This window comes from Trachypithecus francoisi, unplaced genomic scaffold, assembly GCF_009764315.1.
Source record: "Trachypithecus francoisi isolate TF-2019V2 unplaced genomic scaffold, Tfra_2.0 Lachesis_group12, whole genome shotgun sequence".
Taxonomy (NCBI): domain Eukaryota; kingdom Metazoa; phylum Chordata; class Mammalia; order Primates; family Cercopithecidae; genus Trachypithecus; species Trachypithecus francoisi.
Window position 1 is genome coordinate 105726371 of NW_022681457.1, and position 25434 is coordinate 105751804.

A 25434-nucleotide genomic window follows, 5' to 3' on the forward strand; every position below is an offset into this window, starting at 1 on the left:
ATCAATAGGAAAATTTGTCTTCCTACCTGGTTTGAATTTAACAACTAAGATAATGATCATGATCTGTTATCTCCACAACATAGCTTGGTGATTTTTAGATAAGTCACTCATTCTCTTTGATCCAATTTCCTCATCTGTCAGAGGGGAAAAGTATCTGTGCAATGTGTATTTCAGGAATTTTATGAAGTTCAAATCAGAAAAACATGTTTCTGTCTTGTAAAGCGGGCTTGTTTGACTTGGAGTTGAGTTCTTGCATGTATAACCCATAAGATGAGAATATCATTAGGGCCTGCTGGTTTGCGTCCTGTAATATTTGCTATTGTTTTAATGAACTCTGAAATAAGATATAAGACCAATGTGCTGTTCAGGTTTCGTTTTCTAAGCCCAGGTGTTTCTGGATTTTATTTTTTCATTCAATCCCTATCATATGCTAGGCCCTATTCTAGGCATTGAGGATGTAGCACTAAACAAAGTGATGCCCTTGCCTTTATGGAGTTTATTTTATATCTGGAGAAACAGTAAACAAATCTACTAATGAGTAGATTATAGATAATCATATATAAATGTTGTGAAGAAAAAGATGTCAGAGCGAGGGGCCGGAGAGTCATAGGGGTTTATTTTATTTTATTTTTTTGGGACAGAGTCTCCCTCTGTTGCCCAGGCTGGAGTGTAGTGGTGCGATTGTGGCTCACTGTAACCTCCAGTTCAGGGGTTCAAGCAATTATCGTGCCTCAGCCTCCCAAGTAGCTGGGATTACAGGTGTACGCCACCACACCCAGCTAATTTTTGTATTTTTAGTAGAGATGGGGTTTCACCATGTTGGCCAGGCAGGGTTTTGAACTCTTGACCTCAAGTGGTTTGCCCACCTCAGGCTCCTAGAGTGCTGGGATTACAGGTGTGGGCCACTGTGCCCAGCCCAGGGCTATTATTTTAGTTAGGATGATCCAGAAAGGGCTCCAAAGACGTGGTGTAGAGACCATATGTGAGGTAACAGAGCTATGTAAGTATTTGGGGTAGAATGTTCAGGTTTGAGATGGAAGTATGATTGACATTGCTGAGGATCAGCTAGGTCTGTGTGGCTAAAATGGAGAAACCAAGGTGGAAGAGTGGTAGAAAATTAGTCAGACAGGTAGCCAGTGGCCAGATCATCTAGGGCCAAGTGCAGTCAGTAACGGTTAGAGGGATTAAACAAGGGAGAGATGCAACCTGATTTATTAGTGATCTGAGAATAGACTGCAGGACATAAGATAAGAAGCAGGGAGAACAGTTAACATCAAATGCATCATTCCAGGTGAGATATGAAAGTGACTTGAATAGGGTGGTGTGGCAAAGGCAGAGAAAAGAGGTCAAATTGGAATATATTTGGAAGGTACAGCTGTCAGGATTTACTGATGGCTTGCATGTTGGGTGTGAAAAAGATGACATCACGATTTTTTGGCTTGAGGCCACTGGATTGTATAATTTACTGATACCAGAAACACTTGTTTAGGAGTGGGTTGAGTGGGAGGAAGGGGAAGAAATAAAAACGTAATCTTGGCCATGCGGAGTGTAAGATGACTGTCAGACCTCTATGTCAGATGTTGAGTGGGCAGTTGGATATGTGAGTCCGGAGTTTCAGGAAGAGGTCACAACCTGGACTGCATTAACAAATTACCCTCTGAGCATCTTCTCTGTCCCAGGCTCTATGTTAGTTCTGGGTGCTGTGATGAACATAAAAATGGACATATTCTCAAGAGACATGAAGTATATATCCATACAAATATATCTTTTTCTTTCTTTTTTTTTGTTTTTGAGGCAGAGTCTCGCTCTGTTGCCTAGGCTGGAGTGTAGTGGTGCAATCTCAACTCATTGCAACCTCTGCCTCCCAGGTTCAAGCAATTCTTGTGCCTCAGCCACCAAGTAGCTAGGATTACAGGTGTGCACCACCAGCCCAGCTGATTTTTTTTTTGTTTTTGTATTTTTAATAGAGATGGGGTCTTGCCATGTTGGCTAGGCTGGTATTGAACTCCTGGCCTCAAGTGATCTGCCCACCTCAGCATACCAAAGTACTGGGATTACAGGCATGAGCCATGTCATGCCTGGCCATGTCAGATTGTATCTAGAGAGTATTAGAACAGGGGCATTTGACCTGGCTGGGGACATCAGAGCAGGCTTCCTCAAGGAATTAAGCTGAAATCTGAAACCAGTACTGACATGGTAAGGTGATGGATACTAGGCAAATAAGGAGGTGGGAGTGTTTCAAAGCAAACGGTGGTTTGTGATGTTATGAGTGGCCATTTTCATTCTTGGTGTTGTAAAGGAAAGGAAAGAATGCCAAGAAGTATATCCTTAGAAGTAGCAGTCACGCTTTCTTTCTTTTTTTTTTTTTTTTTGAGATGAGGTCTTGCTCTGTTGCCCAGGCTGGAGTGCAGTGGCACCATCTCTGCTCACTGCAAGCTCCACCTCCCGAGTTCACGCCATTCTCCTGCCTCAGCCTCCCAAGTAGCTGGGACTACAGGTGCCCGCCACCACGCCCGGCTAATTTTTTGTGTTTCTAGTAGAGACGGGGTTTCACCATGTTAACCAGGATGATCTAGATCTCCTGACCTCGTGATCCACCCGCCTTGGCCTTCCAAAGTGCTGGGATTACAGGTGTGAGCCACCGCTCCTGGCCGCAGTCACGCTTTTAAAATGGCTGTTGTTTCTTTATATTTTAAAAGAATGCATGTATGTTGTATAAGTGACAAGCCATAAAGATGGGCATAAATAGGAAAGGTAAAAATGATCCCAAATTCTACCACTCAAATTGGTAAACATTCTTTTAGACATTTTTCTGTGCACATATAAAAACTATGGAAGTTTACAAAAATGGGATCACAGTATATGAAATAGTGCAACATCTTTTCAGTGACACTGTTAAAATGTCTAAGTTTTTAATGGCCAGCAGTATTCCACTATGTAAATATACCATAGTTACCTAATTCCCCTATTGCTAAGCACTTATTTAGATTGTTCCAAATGTCTTGTTTTGATAAATTTTGCTTTGATAACTTCCTGAAATATAAACTTTTGGGAATTTAATTGTCCTCTTGGGATGAATTCCCAAAAGTGCCATTGTTAGGACAAAGGGCTCACACATTTAAACACTGGAAATGTTTTCTCAAACTACTCTTTAGAAAAGTAACACTAATTTGCATTGACACCAGCTGTGTGCCTATGTGCCCATTTCCCCATGCTCTCTTTGACACTGGGTATGGTTTGTCTTCATGTTTGCTTATCTTAGAGGAGAAAATGCTATGATATTTCATGTATTTGTATTTCTTTGATTACTAGTGTGATTGTATTTCATTTCATGTATTTATTGGTCATTTGTATTTCTTTTTTTTTTTTTTTTTGAGATGGAGTGTCACTCTGTCGCCCAGGCTGGAGTGCAGTGGTGCGATCTCGGCTCACTGCAAGCTCTGCCTCCTGGGTTTCACGCCTTTCTCCTGCCTCAGCCTCCTGAGTAGGTGGGACCACAGGCGCACACCACCACGCCCGGCTAATTTTTTGTATTTTTGGTAGAGACGGGGTTTCACTGTGTTAGCCAGGATGGTCTCGATCTCCTGACCTCGTAATCCGCCTGCCTCGGCCTCCCAAAATGCTGAGATTACAGGCGTGAGCCACCGTGCCTGGCCAGTCATTTGTATTTGTTTTGTAAACTGCCTTATGTCCTTTGCCTTGGTTTTCTTTTTGGTATTTGTCATTTTCTTTTTAATTTTTTTATTATTATTTTTACAAAGATGGAGTCTCACTTTGTCTCCCAAGCTATAGAGCAATGGTAGGATTATAGCTCACTGTAACCTTGAACTCCTGGGCTCTGGTGATCCTCCCATCTCAGCCTCCTGAGTAGCTAGGACTACAGGTGTGCACCACCATGCCCAGCTAATTTTTAAAATTTTTTGTAGAGATGGAATCTTGCTGCGTTGACCAGGCTGGTTTCGCACTCTTGGCCCCAAGCAATCCTCCTGCCTCAGCCTCCCAAAGTGCTGGGATAAAGATGTGAGCCCCCGCATCTGGCCTGTGTTTGTTCTTTTCACTTTTTGATTTATATGAACTTGTAAATCAGATATATTGACCTTTTGTTATGTGGACATTTTGGATACGAGGGAAATACTTTACTCAAATGTAATTAATTTTCTTTTTCTTTTTTTTTTTTTTTTTTTTTTTGAAACAGAGCCTCACTGTATCGCCCAGGTTGGAGTGCAGTAGTATGAACACAGTTCACTGCAGCCTCCACCTCCTGGGCTCAAGTGATCCTTCTGCCCCAGCCTATTGGGTAGCTGGCACCACAGGTGTGCACCATCGTGTCTGGCTAAGTTTCTCATATTTTGTAGAGACGGGGTCTTGCCATGTTGCCCAGGTTGGTCTTGAACTTCTGGGCTCAAGCGATCCTCCCACCTTGGCCTCCCCAAGTGCTGGGATTATAGGCATGAATCGCTGCTCCCGGCCTCTCTCTTATTCTCTTAGATTTGTTTCCAGATATTTTATAGAAGTTGGTAATTCTAACCTTTTTCTTTTTCTTTTTTTTTTTTTTTTTTTTTTTTTTTTTTTTTTTTTTTGAGGCGGAGTCTCGCTCTGTCGCCCGGACTGGAGTGCAGTGGCCAGATCTCAGCTCACTGCAAGCTCCGCCTCCTGGGTTTCCGCCATTCTCCTGCCTCAGCCTCCCAAGTAGCTGGGACTACAGGCGCCCGCCACCTCGCCCGGCTAGTTTTTGTATTTTTAGTAGAGATGGGGTTTCACCGTATTAGCCAGGATGGTCTCGATCTCCTGACCTCGTGATCCGCCCGTCTCGGCCTCCCAAAGTGCTGGGATTACAGGCTTGAGCCACCGCGCCCGGCCACCTTTTTCTTTTCAAAACAATGACTCTTTGAAAGTTCAATCTACATTTAAAAGTCAGCATCTTTGCGTATGCCATTAGCTTTGAACTGATTGTTTAAATTCCAAAAAATTTTCGATTTGAGAGTTTCTTCTATTCCAGGAGGATTTATTTATTTATATATATATATATGTATTTTGAGACGGAGTCTCGCTGTGTCGCCCAGGCTGGAGTGCAGTGGCCGGATCTCAGCTCACTGCAAGCTCCGTCTCCCGAGTTTACGTCATTCTCCTGCCTTAGCCTCCTGAGTAGCTGGGACCACAGGTGCCCGCCACCTCGCCCAGCTAGTTTTTTTGTATTTTTTAGTAGAGACGGGGTTTCGCCGTGTTAGCCAGGATGGTCTCAATCTCCTGACCTCGTGATCCGCCTATTTCGGCCTCCCAAAGTGCTGGGATTACAGGCATGAGCCACCGCGCCCAGCCTATTTATTTTTTGTTTTAAGACAAGGTCTTGTTCTGTCACCCAGGCTGGAATGCAGTGGCACACCTCAGCCTCCCAAATCGCTGGGACCATAGGTACATGCCACCACGCCCAGGTAGCTATTTAATTTTTTTGTAGAGATAGGGTCTCCCTCTCTAGGTTGCCCAGGCTGGTCTCAAATTCCTGGGCACAAGTGATTCTCTCATCTCGGCCTCTCAAAAGTGTTGGGATTTAAGGTGTGAGCCACCGTGCCCAGCCTAGTCCAGGAATTCTTAACCTGCAGATCCTTAGGCCGTCTGTGGATGGGGTTCAAGGAGATTGTGAACTTCAGAAATTATATGCAGATGTATGTATGTACAATTTTTTTTTCTGAAGAAAGGTCCACAGAGTCTGAAAGGGGTCTGAGACCCCAAAATGGCACTCTTTCAGAAGTTTTCAGTAATTTATTGTTAATTATTTTAAGGATTGTGTTTTCCTTTTTCTTTGTGTAGGCATCAGGGATTTGGGGTACTCTCAGTAATATTGGCAAACCATGCCATCAAACTGCTAACGTCACTCTTTCAAGACCTACAAGTGGAGGCGCTTCACAAGGTAAGGAGGTTATCCCCATGGTAACCAGCATATTGATTGCGGGATCCACTTCTGGCCAAGCTAGCTTGATCCATCAACTCAAGTTGTTTTTTCTGGCTGAGTAGTATCATTAATTGCCCTTTGATATCATTGCCTTCAGGGTTGGGAGACAGATGGCCCCCCTGCAGCCCTGAGCATTATGGCCCAGAGCACTTCCATACAGAGGATTCAACGGCTGATTGACTCTGTCCCACTGATGAACCTGCTCTTGACGTTACTTTCAACTTCCTACAGAAAGGTGGGTGGGAGTCAAGCCATTGATAATTTAGAAGAATGTCTCATAATTTATATATGATACATATTATATGTTTTATACTATATATAAAATATATAACATATATAAATATATTTGTTTTATAGATACATATATCTATGAAACCGTCTTGAAATGAGTAAGACTGACTATACACCATGACCTTTATAGACCCAAAGTTGTGGTAATGGTGTTGAAGAAGTGAGAAATTCTTAACGGGTTGAATCTATCCAAACATTTGAATCAGTTGTTGATGATCAGTTTTATGATACACATAGCTACTTGGTGATTTGTGATGATTGGCCTACTGAAGCAGAAGCATAGAGGACACTATGGAAACACTCCTTTTTTTCAATTCTTGTCCACGTCTCTGGTTGGTAATGTTTTTGTAGGATAAAGTGATGAAAGTCCTTAAGGGAGCTATTAAGAGGCATACTTCTTGGATTTAGGAAAAAATAAAGAGATATGGAGAAAGTTTTCATGTGGTGAATGAGATTAAATAGGATGGCTCTGGTTGTGTAATTGTCATTTTCCTAGGCATGTGTCCTGCAGCGGCAGAGGAAGGGCTCCATGAGCAGTGATGCCAGCGCCTCCACCGACTCCAATACTTACTATGAGGATGATTTCAGTAGCACGGAGGAGGACAGCAGCCAAGGTAGGGGCTGCTCTTTTCTCTCTCCCAGAGATAAGCTGTAGAGTGCAAAAGGAGTGTTCTGTAGTTTCCTGAACAAACAAAAGTTTCCATTTTGTTTTCACCTGCTTAGCCTGGACCTTGGTTTTATGTGCACTCAAAGATGACATGTTATTTAAGATCAAGTTGAGCTGTTGATGAATGAATGATGGACACAACTTTCAGCCAAGCCTGGGTTACTTTTCATTCCTTTCCCTCCAAAATCAGAAAACATCTCAGTTATTCCATATTTCTTCCTGTGTTGTCTCATTTTGTGACCTCTGCTCTAAGCTTTCTCAGTGAAACTCAAAAGGTCACATGTGAGGTGTTCGGTTTGGATGTTGTCACAGTCATAGTTTAGGGAAGCTTGAGTAGAGAAACCTAATCCTGTTGTAGTGAACACACTGGCATGCCCTCCTGCCTTAGTTTGATGAGAGAGTGAATAAGGTAAGTACCTCAGATTCTTTCATAATCAAGTTTGTGGGAACAATGTGAAATATGGAGGAAGACGTGATTCTTACCATCCTTTGATTTATGGTTGATAAGGCAGGTATAAATTTGCTCTTGAAAATGTTTGGCTTGTTACCAGTTAAATAATGTGAAGTTGTCTCTCTTTCTTTGTTGGGCTCCTTAAAGAAAAAATAAATCAGCTGGGTGTGGTGGCTCACACCTGTAATCCCAGCACTTTGGGAGGCTGAGGCAGGTGGATCACAAGGCCAGGAGTTCGAGAGCAGCCTGGCCCATATGGTGAAACCCCGTCTCTACTAAAAATACAAAAATTAGCTGGGCATGGTGGCACGTGCCTGTAGTCCCAGCTACTCTGGAGGCTGAGGCAGGAGAATTGTTTGAACTCAGGAGGTGGAGGTTGCAGTGAGCCAAAATTACGCCACTGCACTCCAGCCTGGGTGACAGAGTGAGACTCCCTCTCAAAAAAAAAAAAAGAAAAAAAAAAATCAGTTTTATTGGGGTGTAATTTACATGCGATAAGATGCTCTTATTTTATGTATGCATTTAGATGAGTTTTGATTAAAAAAAAAAAATGCAACCTTGTAACCACCATCACAGTCGGGATGTCCTTGTGTTCCTTTTGACTTAAGCACTTTCAGGAAGCAGATGCACTAAAAACATTAAAAAAAAATTATTTTCATTACTTTCTCTTTCTCTATTCAGACGATGACAGTGAGCCTATTTTGGGGCAATGGTTTGAGGAGACTATTTCTCCCAGTAAAGAGAAAGCAGCACCTCCGCCCCCTCCCCCACCTCCTCCACTGGAAAGCTCTCCTCGGGTTAAAAGCCCCAGTAAGCAGGCCCCTGGTGAGAAGGGCAACATTTTGGCGAGTCGCAAAGATCCTGAGTTGGTAAGAGTAGGTTTGTAAGGTTTAGGGGAAGTGGACATGGGGAACTAGGGGTATGAGAAGCAGATCATTTGAACTCAAACATTTTGTGGCTGGATAACTGTAATGTTTAAAGATATTTTTGCTTAGGACTTATATGTCTTGATTATGTGTCATTAAATATCTTGTGTGACTGTTACTGTTTCTCTACTGGCCTTTAGAATTAATCAGAAGTAGGTCTGAAACCTACTTCTATCACTTACTGGCTTTGTGACTTGGGGCAAGAATCTGAAGTTTTTCCAGCCTTAGTTTTGTCTCCTATCATATGAGAGTGATTATACCGGCATCTAAAGGTGTTGTGACATCTTAAAGAGAGACAGTTTGTAAAGTGCTTAGCATAAGTCAGATACATCATAAGTGCTTGCTATGGTTGAACTGTTGGTTCAACTAGTATTGATTATCTAGTAAGTGTCAGTCCCCATTCTGATGATATGAGTCAGATACAATTCTTGCCTTCATATTTATAGCTTACAGTCTAGTCAAGGATGTGGACATAAAACATTTATATAATAATTCAATTTAATTTTAGTAGAGAAGAGCAAGGAATTCTATATATGTATAATAATCATTAATATAGGCTTCAGGATTGAATATATCAGTAATGAATTGGAGCTGGACAAAGGACCTTAGGAGAACAAAAGAAATGGGTCAGTCTATGTGGAAATCCTGTTTTCATACACTGTTTTGTAACATCTGTTATATTAAACTGGAATACCATTTTGTGTAAGTAGAATTACATGGGAAAGAGAGACTCTCATAATGAAACTTAGGCCCACTGTAAGTCATTTAAAATCTGATTCTTTCATTCATTGTGTTTATTGCATGAGACCTCTGAGCATATTTTATTTTCGATTTGTAATCAGAGTTTATAGGAACGCTGGGCTTATGACCCTGATAAGAACTTATTTTTTGTGTTCCTTTCAGTTCTTAGGTCTGGCTTCCAACATTTTGAACTTCATCACCTCTTCCATGTTGAACTCTCGGAACAATTTTATCCGAAACTATCTGAGTGTATCTCTTTCAGAACACCATATGGCCACCCTAGCCAGTATCATCAAGGAGGTAGACAAAGATGGACTCAAGGGTCAGTGGACAAGATATGTGCCTGGTGGATTTTTTTTCTCATGGAGTTTGGCTGTTGGCAGGGAGGTGTGGTGCATTCAATAGCTGCTTAAATAATTGACTTTTCTACTTATCTCCAAGGTTCATCAGATGAAGAGTTTGCTGCAGCTCTCTATCACTTCAACCACTCGCTGGTGACCTCTGACCTTCAGTCACCTAACCTACAGGTTTGTGTGTGCTGTGACTATCTAAACAAGGCTCATGACACCAGCTTCCATAGGCTGCAGCTCCAATTGTTTGTTTGTTTGTTTGTTTGTTTGAAATGGAGTCTTGCTCTGTTGCCCAGGCTGGAGTGCAGTGACACGATCTTGGCTCACTGCAACCTCCACCTCCCAGGTTCAAGCGATTCTCCTGCCTCAGCCTCCAGATTACAGCTGGGATTACAGGTGTGTGCCACCATGCCTGGCTAATGTTTATATTTTTAGTAGAGATGGGTTTTCACCATGTTGGCCAGGCTGGTCTCAAACTCCTGACCTCAGATGATCCACCCACCTCAGCTTCCCAAAGTGTTGGGATTACAGGCGTGAGCCACTGCACCCGGCTTGTAACTCCAATTGTTAAGGAGCAGTTTGTCATTAAATCCCCTCCCTGGAAAGAGCGTTGAGAGGTGATTCTAATATGTCCCTGTGCCTTATATTTAGGATCATTTCCAGAAAAAAAAAAATATGTCCTTTTTCTTAAGTCAGTAAGCTTAAAGAAAAGGAAAACCCACGAAAACAGAAACTCCTGATGATTATGCTAGCAGAAAAGCGGACAAATACACAAGGAGGCAATTTATATGAAAATAAGTATAAGTGGTCAATAAACATAGGAAGAGTATTCAACACCCCTCGTAATTGAAGAAAGACAAAATGTGTGTTTTAAAAGAATCAATCAAATTATAGGAGATAGATACTGTCATATACACTTGTACTTGCAAACCCACCACCAAAACAAAATCTAGGACATTGATTGTGAACTTCCAATCTTATGGTTCTCTCTCCCCACTGAAATAGCTGATGTCTTGAATCCTACATCTCAAGTTCCTTATGTCCTTAGTCATATATGTGTATGTATGTGTATGTACGTATATAATCTGTATTCCTTAAATTTAAAAAAAGTTTTAATATTTGCTTGTAGTTTTATAGCAAATGACATCATGCTCTATGTAATGTTTTCAGGCTCTCTCTTTTTTTCATGTAGTATGATATAGGACTGTAATGCCAAGATTCGTCTATATTGTTATATATTTCTATTGTTCTTGTTTGGACTAATGTGTGATATTCCATTATGTTTGTGACTCAAAACCACAATGAGATACCACTTCACTTACACCCATTAGGGTGGCTATTATTAAATGGAAAGTAAGTGTTGGTGAGGATGTGGAGAAAGTGGAATTCTTGTTGCATTGCTGGTGGGAATGTAAAATGGTACAGTATCTGTGGAAAATAGTATGTCAGTTCTGCAAAAAATTACATATAGAATTACTATATGGTGGCACGTGCCTGTAGTCCCAGCTACTCAGGAGGCTGAGACAAGAGATCACTTGAACCTGGGAGTTTGAGGCTGTAGTATGCTATGATTGCGCCTGCGAATAGCCTCTGTACTTTAGCCTGGGTAACATAGCAAGATCCCCATCTGCCAAAAAAAAAAAAAAAATAGAATTACCATATGATCCAGCAGTTCTACTTATATACCCCAGAAGAAATGAAAGCAGGGGCTTGAACAGGTGTTTATCCACCCATTTTCATAGCAGTATTGTTCACAGTAGCCAGAAGGTGGAAGCAACCCAGGTGTCCATTGACGTTTGAATGGCTAAACAAAACATCCATCCCTGCAATGAAAGTTGTACAGCCTTCAGAAGGAAGGAAAGCGTGACCCATGCTACAGCATGGATGAACCATAAAGACATGATACTGAATAAGTCAGTCACAGAAGCATAAGTACAATGCTGTATGGTTCCACTTCAGAGGTACTTAGGTAGTCAAATTCATAGAGACAGAAAGTAGAATGCTGGTTGCCTGGGGCAGGGAGATGGGAAAATGGGGACTTGGTGTTTAGTGCGTACAGTGTTTCAGTTTGGAAAGATGAAAAAGTTCTGGACATGGATGGTGGTAAGGGCTGCAGAATAATGTGTATGTACTTAATGCCACAGAACTGTTCACGTACAAATGGTTGAAATGGTAAATTTTATGATAGTTTACCACACAAGAAAAGTAAAACAAAAATAGTGCTTGGTACCTAGTACTAATACCTACTAAATGTTAGCTCTCTTTATAATTGTATTATTGTTTAATATTATTATTGCGGTTTCTTGTTTCATTTGTTCAATACATATTCACTGGGCACCTACTATGTGCCAGGTACTATTATAGACACTGAAGAGGTAAAGATAACTTGAATTGATGTGGGATCATGAAAAAGGAGGGAGATACGGCGTAGGACATTTAGCAGAGATCATGGGCCATTATTTGAATGGGGTGAAGAGCATGGAAAGGAAGGAGTCCTGGATATTACCCGAGTTTAAAACTCAAATGAAACTAGAAGGATGCTGTTGTCATTAATAGAGATAGGAAAGTCAGGAAGGAGTGTTGGTTTGGGGGTAAGAGAGACTGGGTTTTATTTTGTTTATTTTTTTTAGAGGTGGGGATCTTACTATATCTCCCAGGCTGGTCTTGAACTCTGGGCTCAAGCAGTACTCTTGCCCTCAGCCTTTTGGGACTATGTGTGTGTGCCACCATCCCCAGCTGGTTGGTCCTGCCTCCCTCCCTCCCTCCCTTCTTGCCTGCCTCCCTCCCTCCCTCCCTTCTTGCCTCCCTCCTTCCCTCCCTCCCCCTCCCTTCCTTCCTTCCTTCCTTCCTTCCTTCCTTCCTTCCTTCCTTCTTTCCTTCCTTCCTTCCTTCCTTCCTTCTTCCTTCCTTCCTTCCCCCCCCACCCCCGCCCCATCTATCTGTCTGTCTTCCTGATGGGGTCTTGCTATGTTGCCCAGGCTGCTCGAACTCCTGGCCCAAGTAATCTTACCACCTCAGTATCCCATATAGCTAGGACTGTAGGTATGAGCCACTGTGCTCAGCCTTAGGTTTCAGTTGAACTATGATGAAGTTTTGGGGTGCCAGTGTCTAGAAAATAGTTGGGAATGTGAGTCTGAAATTCAGGAATTAAGTTGGGGCAATTTTTGAAGTAATGAGAAACAATAAGACTAGCAAGAGAGCTGAAGGCTGAGGCTGAACCCTCAGAAATGCCAGTATGAAAGAGGAGTGGAAGAAGGGAGGACTCAGCCAGAGTTCTGCTGCTAGATGGACTGTGGTGCAGTTTGACTTCTTAGAGAGTCAGTTACTTTATTTAGAGCTGAGAAGGAAGGATTGGGGTGGGAGGGAAAGACCAGGTTTCTGTGGAATGTTAACTCATTTCTGTGGCTCTGAGGCCTGAAAAACTGACACAAAGATGAAAAATGAGCTAAAAAAACAGCGTTAAAAAATAGCATTATAAAGAGTATGTGTTACTTATCCATATGAATGGCTAGGTACGCCTCTTGATTTGAACATTTAGATTTTTTTCCTGATTTTTCCATTATTAGAATTGTGCTACAGTTAGTATTTTTCACGTAGCTCAGGTAGGTTTTTTTTTTTTTTAATTGTTTCATTGAACTTAGGAAATTAAGAAGTTGTTTATGACTGTGTTGAGAACATGGTGTTGAGAATGGTGGTTAAGAATATGGTTTTAGAGGCCAGGTGCGGTGGCACTTTGGGAGGCGGGTGGATTGCTTGAGGCCAGAAGTTCGAGACCAGCCTGGCCAACATTGTGAAACCCTGTCTCTACTAAAAATGAGACAAACTAGCCAGGCATGGTGGCACATGGTACCATGTACCAGTAGCTGGTAATCCCAGTACTCAGGAGACTGAGGCACAAGACTTGCTTGAATCCAGGAGGCAGAGGCTGCAGTGAGCCGAGATCGCGCAACTGCACTCCCGTGATCTCAGTGATGGAGTGAGACTCTGTCTCAAAAACAAAAAAGAACATGGTTTTAGAGATAAACCTGGCTTTACCACTTAGAGACCTTAAAGCTTTGGTCATGTTCTTCACCTTCCCTCATCAGTGACATGGAGCACATAATACTTGCTGTCTCTGCCTGGCACATCCTGTGTGACAATAAAGTACGCTCTGCACTTAGCTCAACCTATGGTAACTGCTCTTGAGGCCAGCGACATTTTGCATAACATTCATTTTCAAGGAAGGGTCCTTGAGGATGTAGTGTAAAAATATAATTTAATTTGGCAGACTTAGAAATTTATCCTACATCCCTCAGTAACCATGCTTTGTGTCTTCTGAAGCCAAATGAGAAAGTAGGCATTTGTCTGGTTTTCCATTGGCATCCTGCTCAGTGTGTGTGTGTGTTTGAGAAGAAAATTTGCAGCTTAGCTAACTGAGCTGAAAATGAAGCTCATTTGAAAGACATGCTCCACCTGGAGGTAAAGAACAGCCTTGTTGAGTTCTGGGTGCTTTCAGATCTCATAGGCAGAATTTCTCTGCCAATACTGCGAATCTCTTAAGTTATTGGATCTTCCCCTTTTGGGTGTTATTTGTATTCTGTAACTGATTATTAAAGAAAAACTATTAGCTATTATAGTTGCTCAAGAAGTTTGCTTTCAAAGGCAACAACTTTTCATGTTTTGTCCATTTACAAAATTATCCCAATTCTGGTATCTCAATGCTTTTCTCCTTTTTCAGGAGCCCATATCTGACACTCGTTAACTATAAATGTTAATGAGGTTTAGATCAGTAAATTTTCATTTATGTTTTTCTCATTTGTTGACCTAAATGATCTTTATCCAAACTATTCCAAAATCTGAATTTCTGGGTCCTTCTTTCTTTAAAATAGTCTGTCCAATACTAAAACAAACAAACAAACATTTGAGAACATGAGTAACCTTTTGACTTTATCCTATATCTGTTTCCTAATGTTCTGTTCCATGTCTGTCTTGTCAGAACACACTGTTGCAGCAGCTAGGAGTGGCTCCTTTTTCTGAGGGCCCTTGGCCCTTGTACATTCACCCTCAAAGCCTCTCTGTGCTTTCACGCCTCCTGCTCATCTGGCAACATAAAGCCAGTGCTCAAGGTGACCCTGACGTCCCTGAATGCCTTAAAGTTTGGGACAGGTAAGATGCCTCCAAGAGGAGGCCTATAGAGAAGGTTATTTCCTTTTTTATTTGTTTGACTTTGTAGTTAATCTGTGGCTTTGATACATTGCTGTAATGATAACGTTTAGAGGGGAAAGGGTAGAAGAGGGATGGAGTTGGAGATGTGCTGTTAAAAAAACAAGTATGTCAACTTTGGTCTGGAAATAAAGTCTCCCTGTAGCACATGGCGGATTTGGTTATAATTATTAGATGGAACTACAATCTTGAACAGAACCAATTTTATCCTGATCTGTTTTTTTTGAAAGACAAGCAGGGAAGCCAACTCTGTCCTTGGTTATTTTGCTTTCAACATGAAGCCACTTAGGGGGACTTGCAGTCTTTTTTGGACAAATTTTAAAGAATTTTTTTCCTTGGGGGAAGCTCAGATTAATCATTTAAATCCGCTTTAGATGGACCTGTATTTGCCATTTTTGTTTACATGGTTAGAAGTCTTCAAAGCAGTTTGTTTTCCTAAAAGGCTTTGCTTTCTTTTCCCCATTCTAGGATCAAATAGCTCTAATGCTGGATTTTAGAAATCATAAACCTCCTTGAATGCCAAAGACCCACTATATTTTTCCTGGTGGAATCTTGCAAAAAGGCTGAGAGGGTAGAGGGGTGCAATGAGGGAAACCCTTGTTAAACACACAAATCTCTTTCCTAATATTAAAACACAAATCTCTTTCCTAATAGCCAAAGGCAGTAGAAACATTTGGCTATATTCATTCCTTTTTTGCATAAAAGCTCTTCTGACAAGTTCTCTGAATAGTATACTTTCTTTTTTATTGCTTTATAGTCTGTTGAGTTATTTTTGACTATTATCATGCAGTGATTTTTAACCTGTAGTATAAACTCTCAAAACTAGAATTAAATGATAGAATCAAAGTATGGGGAAAAGTAATTGAATTGGTTTTACCTGTCCAAGTTTATTAATCAGAAAGGAACAATAGCAGCATTTCTGGGGGGAGCTTGTAGTACTTTTCATGGTCACAAATGACAGGGTGGGCTTTAATACGCCTGTGTTAAGGCTTGCCTCAAGCGATCCTCCCCTCGACCTCCCCAAGTGTTAGGATTATAGACTGAGCCATTGTGCCTGGCTGGCCAAGTCTGACTTTTTTTAGCCAAAATTTAGTTTCTGTCTTCTCTTTACCATTTAGCCTTTTTTTCTTCCTTAATTTGTTATCTTACTGCCTGGGTTTAGGAAATTTAACTCTTCTAATGCTTGACATTATAACTCTTGGAGAATGCTCTTTTTCCCACCAGACATAGTCATCTTTTCTCTCTGGTAGGTTTTTGTCTACAATGAAGCAGAATGCCCTGCAAGGCGTGGTGCCCAATGAGACAGAAGATTTGAATGTAGAACACCTGCAGCTGCTCCTCCTCATTTTCCACAACTTCACTGAGACAGGCCGGCGGGCCATATTGACGCTTTTTGTCCAGATCATCCAGGGTTGAGCGTCAACATGGATGCTCAGATGCGCTCCGTGCCACTCATCTTGGCTCGCCTCCTTCTCATCTTTGATTATCTGCTTCATCAGTACTCCAAAGCCCCTGTGTATCTGTTTGAGCAGGTACGGACCAACACATTCTTTTTTGCTTCACCATTATTGAGAATTTAATTCTTCTCAGTGGTTACCATGATCTGCAGCCCAAATGACCTAAATAACCTGCTCACTTTAGGTTTCAGGTGTTGGGAGGTTGGTGGGTAGGATTAAGAGAACCACTGAGACTTGTAGTTGATGTTTAGCTGAAGTGATAAGTGTAGATTACTTGATTTGATGCATTTTTAAAAAGTGGAATGTAGGCTGTGTTCAAAGGCATTCTTCCACGAATTGCCCTGCTCTACCTGTGTCTGATGCAGTGCCCTGAGCATCGGCCCTCAATGAGTATTTGTTAGTGGTTGAATGACAGTCAAGTAGTAACTTTTATGGATTGGTAAATTCCTTTGTTGTAAGGATCCAAAATGAGGATAGGCGGTCTGTTCAAACTTAGCTGTGTTCAGCATTTCTTAAAATGTTTCACTGAGCACTAGTCCCTTTATGTTCCACCAAAAATTGCATTCCAAAAGTAGTCACAGAAAAATCTTTAAATTTCTTTTTTTTTTTTTTTTTTTGAGATGGAGTCTTGCTCTGTAGCCCGGGCTGGAGTGCAGTGGCCGGATCTCAGCTCACTGCAAGCTCCGCCTCCCGGGTTTACGCCATTCTCCTGCCTCAGCCTCCCGAGTAGCTGGGACTACAAGCGCCCACCACCTCGCCCGGCTAGTTTTTTGTATTTTTTAGTAGAGACGGGGTTTCACCGTGTTAGCCAGGATGGTCTCGATCTCCTGACCTCATGATCCGCCCGTCTCGGCCTCCCAAAGTGCTGGAATTACAGGTTTGAGCCACCGCGCCCGGCCAAAAATCTTTAAATTTTTATTTTGGTTTATGAGTTTCCCAGGCTTTGGTATACCAAGCTATTATCATACCTGAGTGAAAAGCTGAATGGTGCCCAATAAAACAGAGTATTTAAATGTAGAATACCCACATTCAGACTTCCAAGATTTAGTGTACCGAGCTATTATCATGCCTAAGTGAAAAGCTGAATGGTGACTGTGTATCTTTCTTAATTTCAGTATTTGTGTTTTAAAAGGTACAGCATAACCTGCTAAGTCCTCCTTTCGGGTGGGCAAGTGGATCCCAGGACAGCAACAGCCGCCGGGCAACCAGTCCTCTCTATCATGGGTTCAAAGAAGTAGAAGAAAACTGGTCTAAGCATTTCTCATCAGGTCAGAAAGAAGATTGTCAGTAGGAAACTGACTTACTGGTTCTCATTGGCGGGGTTGAATTGGAAGCTTGGAGACTCTTGGAGCATCTTTGGTCATTTGCTTTAGTGTAATCCCTATGGATGGCAAATCACCTATGGATTAAAACATTTCAGAAATGGACTCCCACATAGCCTACATTTATTTTTTTTTTTTTTAATTTTTTTTTTTTGAGACGGAGTCTCGCTCTGTCACCCAGGCTGGAGTGCAGTGGCCGGATCTCAGCTCACTGCAAGCTCCGCCTCCCGGGTTCACACCATTCTCCTGCCTTAGCCTCCGCAGTAACTGGGACTACAGGCGCCCGCCACCATGCCCGGCTAGCTTTTTGTATTTTTTAGTAGAGACGGAGTTTCACCGTGTTAGCCAGGATGGTCTCGATCTCCTGACCTCGTGATCCGCCCGTCTCGGCCTCCCAAAGTGCTGGGATTACAGGCTTGAGCCACCGCGCCCGGCCTATTTTTTTTTTTTTTTAATTGAGGCCAGGCACTGTGGCTCATGTCTGTAATCCCAGCACTTTGGGAGGCAGAGGCTGGCAGATCATTTGAGGTCAGGAGTTCAAGACCAGCCTGGCCAACATGGTGAAACCCTATCTCTACTGAAAAAATACAAAAAACATTGAGGCAGACTTGGTGGTGCCTGCCTGTAATCTCAGCTACTCTGGTGGCTAAGGCAGTAGAATCACTTGCACCAGGAAGCAGAGGTTGCAGTCAGCTGAGATTGCACCACTGCACTCTAGCTGGGCAGCAGAACAAGACTCTATTTCAAGGAAAAAAAAAATTGAGGCTGAGAATGGTGGCTTATGCCTGTAGTCCCAGCACTTTGGGAGGGCAAAGTGGGAGGATCGCTTGAACCCAGGAGTTTGAGACCAGCCTTGGCAACATCGATCCCATCTACCAAAAATTATTTTAATAAGTAGCTGGGCATGGTGGCACGTGCCTGTGGTCCCAGCTGCTCGAGAGGCTAAGGTGGGAGGGTCATTTGAGCTTGAGAGGTTGAGGTTGCAGTGAGCTGTGATCACGCCACTGTACTCCAGCCTGGATGACAGAGTGAGACCCCTGTCTCAAAAAAAATAAAAACTAAAAAATAAATTGAGACACCAGAAATCAGAATCCTGGTGTCTGGCCATGGGGTACAGTATATGGATTCTTGCCACTCTGTGTGATTAATTTTCCTCATTTTCCCTTAGAGTTGTGGTTCTAATGTACAACTAAATTTCATTTTGGGTCTTGGTGACATGCTGGTCTGAAACTAATGTGAACATGAGATTATCTCTAGTGTTTCTTTCATATAGCAATTGTCTGTTCTTTGGATGAAGTATTTCTTGTGTTTATTTTTAGCGTGCGTTTGCACTTATCCTGAGGATTATTAGATGTTAAGTGTATTTTGTGGAAACTTTTTTGAAACCTTAGTATGAGTTTACTGTTCTCTCTTACTATTTGATGTTAGGGAAACAGCATGTAAGTTTAATGTGTTCAGACTAATGACGCGATTTGCTGATTGATTTGATTCTAGAGCACCCTACTTAACTCTTAGAGCAATGGTTCTCAATGGGTGATTTTGTCCCCTCCCCTCCAGGACATCTGGCAATGTCTAGAGATATTTTTGATTGTCATAACTGGGGGTGCTACTGGCATTCAGTGGGTAGAGGCCAGGGCTGCTGTTAAATCACCTAGAGTGCACAAGATGGCTTCCCATAGCAAACACTTATCTGGCTCCAGATGTCAATATTGTTAAGGTTGGGAAATCTTGTTGTAAAGTATTTTCTTGAGTTTTTACATTGCATATTAGTTAGACAGAGTTAAGAATGAGACCATTCTTTTAATCAGCACATTACTTTTCAGATGCTGTCCCACAACCCAGATTCTACTGTGTCCTGTCCCCAGAAGCCTCAGAGGATGATTTGAACCGACTTGATTCTGTGGTACTAGGAATTTTAAAACTGCATTTTATATGTGGGTCAGATGGTTTCCACCAGAATCAGCCTACTGGGGGGAAAGGGAATAACTGACTTTTTATAGTCAGAAATGTGGTCTGTGTTACGATTTGAGCTCATTCTAATAGGAAAACGTTACTTGGATATTTATTTGTTGGGTGCACTTTTTCTGTGGGGGTCGTCCTTGCTGGATTGACACCTCTGGCACTTGATTTTTGAAGACAATCTTTGTTAGCATTTTTCACATGCAAGTATTTTAATGGACAAAAATAATTGCCTTACTCTCTTATTCTAATGCCTGCAGTTGTGTGCTCACAATAGCTTGCACACTGTGAGTACCATCCCAGAATGGGCATCTGCTCCAAGGAGAAATTAATGAGTATGATTTGACGGGATATTTTGTCAATCATGAGGATAAATGATAGTGCATAGGCAGTAGGAAAAAATACTTTAAAAATAAAGAAATGATTGTCTTTCTTTCTTTATGTCAGGCATGTGACGTCCTTTTCTCCAAGCTTGTCAAGTATGATGAGCTTTATGCTGCACTGACAGCCCTGCTTGCAGCTGGGTCCCAGCTTGATACAGTTAGGAGAAAGGAAAACAAGAATGTAACAGCCTTGGTAAGATGGTGGAACCCTGAGAAGTCTTTGGGTTGTGTTTGATCATTGATCATTTCTATCAGAAATTTTCTTCTGAGATGTAATCAGTTTATTGAATATTGATTTGCAAAACTGACTAATTCTTCAGTATTTCTAGGTAGTTTGGGTAGCTATGTTCACCTTAAAGATAATTTAATCAGCTTTTGCATTTTTTTTGGTTACCATTGAGAAAACTAATTTAAGAATTATGGCCGGGCGTGGTGGCTCAAGCCTGTAATCCCAGCACTTTGGGAGGCCGAGATGGGTGGATCACGAGGTCAGGAGATCGAGACCATCCTGGCTAACACGGTGAAACCCCGTCTCTACTGAAAAAATACAAAAAACTAGCCGGGCGTGGTGGCGGGCGTCTGTAGTCCCAGCTACTTGGAAGGCTGAGGCAGGAGAATGGCGTAAACCCGGGAGGCAGAGCTTACAGTGAGCTGAGATCCGGCCACTGCACGCCAGCCTGGGCGACAGAGCGAGACTCCGTCTCAAAAAAAAATAATAATAATTAGTGGTCCCCCCCAAGTGCTATCTCTCCTGTGAATACTGGTTGATGTGTGATATTGAAAGCCTCAAGCTTGATATTTTTCTGTGGCTCTGTTAATGTGTCTCTGTACTTCTAGAAGCAATTCCAGGCCACAAAAATGAACAGCTGATTGCAGGTCTGCCAAGCAGAATGTCCTGCCCTCTTTTGGCTAATTGTTAAATTATTGGGGAGCCAAAGTTGTCTTAGAATAGCCTTTTTGGTCTGTGAAATGTGCAGAATGTGAAACAAATTATTTGTATGTGTGTTCTGCCATTTTCTGGTAGGTGCACTCTTTAGAAAGATCTGGAGAATGGACTTGGGGGCCAAATCTCAATTTAAAATCAGGACTCTACACAGTTCTTCTTTAAAAGTTGTATTTGGAGCAGTTCGTACTGTGAGGGAGATCTTGAGGCAATACCAAGTACTACCTCTATGCTCCTTTTCCTTTCTCCAGGAGGCCTGTGCCCTTCAATATTACTTCTTGATACTATGGAGGATCCTAGGAATTTTACCACCATCAAAAACTTACATTAACCAGCTATCCATGAACTCACCTGAGATGAGTGAATGTGACATCTTGCACACTCTGCGATGGTCTTCTCGGCTCCGGATCAGCTCCTATGTCAGCTGGATAAAGGTAACAGAGCTTGCTGCTAAGACTATTCAAAGCCAGAGTGCTTTGTGCTTTCTGGAGCTTTTAAATTTGAAGATGATGAAAGCTTTGGACTCTGCCTATATTGATCTCCTAAACACTTTTTCTTGCTGTCCAAATAGGATCACCTTATCAAACAGGGAATGAAGGCTGAGCATGCTAGCTCGCTTCTAGAACTGGCATCCACTGCCAAGTGTAGCTCAGTGAAATATGATGTTGAAATAGTAGAGGAATACTTCGCTCGGCAGGTATGTAGTATTGGAGCCTAAATGATAGAACTTGGTTTCTACCATATCCTTTTGCCACAACTAATTATATTTTGCATATTTTTAAAGATCTCATCCTTCTGTAGTATCGACTGTACCACCATCTTGCAGCTGCATGAAATTCCCAGTCTGCAGTCCATCTACACCCTTGATGCCGCCATCTCAAAGGTTCAGGTCTCTTTGGATGAGCATTTTTCTAAGATGGCTGCTGAGACTGATCCTCATAAGTCGTCTGAGATTACCAAGAACCTACTTCCAGCCACGCTGCAACTCATTGATACCTATGCATCGTTCACCAGGTGTGGTGAACTGCCTGCCCAGAGATGCACATGTGCTCTGCACTCTGTGCAAATCCCCCAGTGACTCAGAATTTGATGTTTTTCCCTTTCGTCAGCTTAGGGTTTTTCCCCCATGGTATAATGCTTTCTTCTCTAGTATGAAGGGGTGCTTGATGAGGGAATTTTCAAATAGTGCAGGAGGAGTCAGGAGGAAGTTTAATGTCTATAATTCTTTAAATATTTTGTATCATTTTACTTACAGGATACAGAGAAAGGTAACGTAATTTTTCTAAATACTGTCATTTTTCTTATTAACCGAGTTAAAGCTCCTTAAGTGCTCTTTATTTATTATTATTAAAGAAAATTTTTTTTGAAGTGAAGTCATGCTCCTGTCACCCAGGCTGGAGTGCAGTGGTGCGATGTTGGCTCACTGCAACCTCCACCTCCCAGGTTCAAGCGATTCTCCTGCCTCAGCCTCCTGAGTAGCTGGGATTACAGGCATGACCACCACACCTGGCTAATTTTTGTATTTTTAGTAGAGATGGGGTTTCACCATGTTGGCCAGGCTGGTCTCAAATTCCTCACCTCAGGTGATCCATCCGCCTCAACCTCCCAAAATGCTGGGATTACAGGCATAAGCCACCGCGCCTGGCCTTTTAAATGCTCTTTAAATGTCATGATATGTACTTGGAGAAAAACATTTCTGAATGAGTTAGAACTTATTTCAAATTCAACTCTTTCTATGACAAACACTGTAGACTTGCATGCCCTGTAGACTTTGGTCTGTATGATGTTTAAATATTTTAAAGTTAATTTCAGTATATAAAATTGGGAGATTATTCACAAGTCTAGATTTCTGGCTTTTCTTAATTTGGAAGAACTGGCAAAACTGGGCCTGACTTACTTCTGAAACAACAGTAACAGACTGGAGCTGAGAATTAGTTCCCTTTGCAGCAGTTTTCACAGAGCTCTCTTAAGCTTATTTACTTTGTCTGGTCTCTGTAGGATCTCAGTGTTCACTCCTGTTCTATGGGGCTATTTTTTTTTCAGATGTAGTCTCGCTCTGTCGCCCAGGCTGGAGTGCAGTGGTGTGATCTCAGCTCACTGTAACCTCTGCCACCTGGGTTCAAGTGATTCTCCTCAAGTTTCCAGAGTAGCTGGGATGACAGGTGCATACCACCATGCCTGGCTAATTTTTGTATTTTCAGTAGATGTGGGGTTTCTCCATGTTGGCCAGGCTGGTCTCGAACTCCTGACCACAGGTGATCCACCTGTATCAGCCTCCCGAAGTGCTGAGATTACAGGTGTGAGCCACCTCGCCCGGCTCTGTGGGCTTTATGCTGCTTTAAATGGACCTAGATCTTTGTCATACTTAACTAACCTTGTCTCTTAGTGTGACTGCCTTGCAGAAGATAGTGGGCCATTGTTTGAGGCAAAGTTTTTGAACAAATATGTATGGCTGCTACGTGCCACATACTTTTCTAAGTGCTAGGGTTATGGCAGTAGCCAAAGCAGACCAAGTCATTGCCCTCTGGGAATTTACAGGCTCTAATCTGGCCTACTAGGCCAGTGGTTTCCACACTGAGCTGTTAATGTTCCTGGCCAAGTAAGCTTGCAAAATGTTGGATAAACAGTTTTTTTGTTTTGTTTTGTTTTAAAAAATAAAGTATTCAGAGCCTTTACTAGATACTTTGTCAATCTTCTGAGGTGGAGGAGGAGAATAGATATAGTATTCACTGTTTCTCAGGCTTATTTGTCAGGCAGTTAAGGTTTGGAGATTTTGGGGGAGCATTTCAGAGGAGGGGACATTCTTTGGGAAACGATTACCCGTGAGACCAGGAAGAAGCAGGCACTATCAACTATATTAAATAGATAGGAAACTGAAAGATAGGATTTTCAGCCAGTCTAGGCCTAGTTTTTCCTAACTGGTGGAATTAGATTCCTATGGCTTCACTTTCCCCCTGTTATTCCCCCAGAGCCTATTTGCTGCAGAACTTTAATGAAGAAGGAACAACTGAGAAACCTTCCAAGGAGAAACTGCAAGGCTTTGCTGCTGTTTTGGCTATTGGCTCTAGTAGGTGCAAGGCAAATGCTCTGGGTAAGTGAGCGAATGTGCTTTTGAATAATGTTATTACAACAGCTACTGCTGCTAGTACTACTACTTCTCTCCCTTGGTGCCTACTGGCATTTACTGTTTATTGGAGCCTTTTTGTGTATCAAGCATTTAGGTAGGTTTGTCTGTTTTGATCTTCACAATAACCTTATGAAGTGTTACTTTGATCCCCATTTTACTCATTAGAAATTAGGTCTAGAGAAGTTCCTTGTCCAGAATCCTGCATCTTGCAGGTGATGGAGCTGGGATCCAAACCAGGATCTGTTGGTTCCAAAACATAAGGCTGTTTTGTCTTTAGCACAGATCTTTGCTCCCCTCCCCTCTCTTTCTCTCCCCTCCTCTCTTCTCTTTTCTCTAGGCAGAGTCTTGCTCTGTCGCCCAGGCTGGAGTGCAGTGGTGCTATCACAGTTCACTGCAGCCTTTACCTCCTGTGTTCAAGCAGTCCCCCTGCCGCAGCCTCCCAAGTAGCTGGGATCCCAGGCACATACTACCATACCTGTATAATTTTTAAATTTTTTTGTAGAGATGAGGTCTTGCTATGTTGTCCAGGCTGGTGTTCTTTTTATTTAGAGGGGATAGGAGGATTAGCAAGCTAGTACTTTTGTGCCCGGAAATAATCTCTTTGCTGGGTTAGGAATGATCTGGTAGAAATTTAGGGTAGAAAAATCAAAGGGCTTGATTGGAGTTAAGTACAGTAGTTACCCTTTAAAATTTACAGCCGTTTGTGTATTTTCCTTAATTTCAAGCTTTAAATATTCATTTAACATTCACATAGTCTCACTTTGTACTGCTGCATTGAAGGCTGTTCTTAATGTATGTTATGATCCCTGCCCTTAAGATTTGTCTTAAAGAGAAAAGAGATCAAGAGAAAAGTGACACCTATTTATAGAAGGGGAGCAGATGTTTAATGGTGATTTCAGTCTGACTTGCAATGACTCACCCTCACTTCGCATCTTATTTTCAGTTGTCTTCTTTACTTGCAAGATTAGAAAGTGAATATGATGGGAAATGAAAACCTTACAATTGAGAGTGTTAGCTATTAAGCAATTAACTGGTTCTTGGAAATAGTACTGCTATTGAAATATCCATCTAAGCTATCTTACTAATTATTTTGACAGCCTGGGCTGTACTGTTTCTTTCTGCATTTGGGCTTGGCTTTTAAAATGCTCTGTGTCCTTCCTTCTTTCTTGTAATGATTCCTTGTCCTTTCTGTTGCCTCCAGGTCCGACACTGGTTCAGAATTTGCCATCATCAGTGCAGGCTGTATGTGAGTCCTGGAACAACATCAATACCAATGAATTTCCCAATATTGGATCCTGGGTGAGTCCCTGTCTGTTCCAGGGGTAGAACTACTGAGTGCTAGTCATTCTGTCTTTTGTTCTTAAGCCTAAAGGAATTAGGCTTAAACTAGCTACCAAGAGATCAATATACTGCAGTAATATTGGCTATGGCTGAATCAATAATCAATGCATTTAATCACCTAGTTGGTTCTCATATGGCTTTTTGCTTATAAGTTTGTGTTATCAGAAGACAAACCATTTTATTTATTTGAGCCTCAGTTTCTTCACCAATTGAATGTTGGGCTGTGACGATTCAGTGTATTGAATGTTAAGTGCCTAGCATATTACCTGGCACATGAATTTCCAATACATGTTAACTCTGTTTCCTTTGTAGGTTATATGTCAG

General features: G+C 41.9%; 1 protein-coding gene across 1 annotated transcript in view; it reads left to right on the forward strand.

The window, feature by feature from the left end:
- The window catches only part of UBR4 (ubiquitin protein ligase E3 component n-recognin 4), a 141357-nt gene that overhangs the window by 18701 nt on the left and 97222 nt on the right, over positions 1 to 25434 (forward strand). The window contains 17 exon segments of the mRNA XM_033228081.1: positions 5809 to 5908; positions 6048 to 6185; positions 6738 to 6855; positions 8041 to 8228; positions 9189 to 9348; positions 9468 to 9553; positions 14352 to 14521; positions 15829 to 15986; positions 15989 to 16110; positions 17168 to 17303; positions 19181 to 19260; positions 19764 to 19892; positions 20894 to 21076; positions 21214 to 21339; positions 21427 to 21656; positions 23612 to 23733; positions 24971 to 25068. Coding sequence (XP_033083972.1) covers positions 5809 to 5908; positions 6048 to 6185; positions 6738 to 6855; positions 8041 to 8228; positions 9189 to 9348; positions 9468 to 9553; positions 14352 to 14521; positions 15829 to 15986; positions 15989 to 16110; positions 17168 to 17303; positions 19181 to 19260; positions 19764 to 19892; positions 20894 to 21076; positions 21214 to 21339; positions 21427 to 21656; positions 23612 to 23733; positions 24971 to 25068 — 2344 coding nt within the window.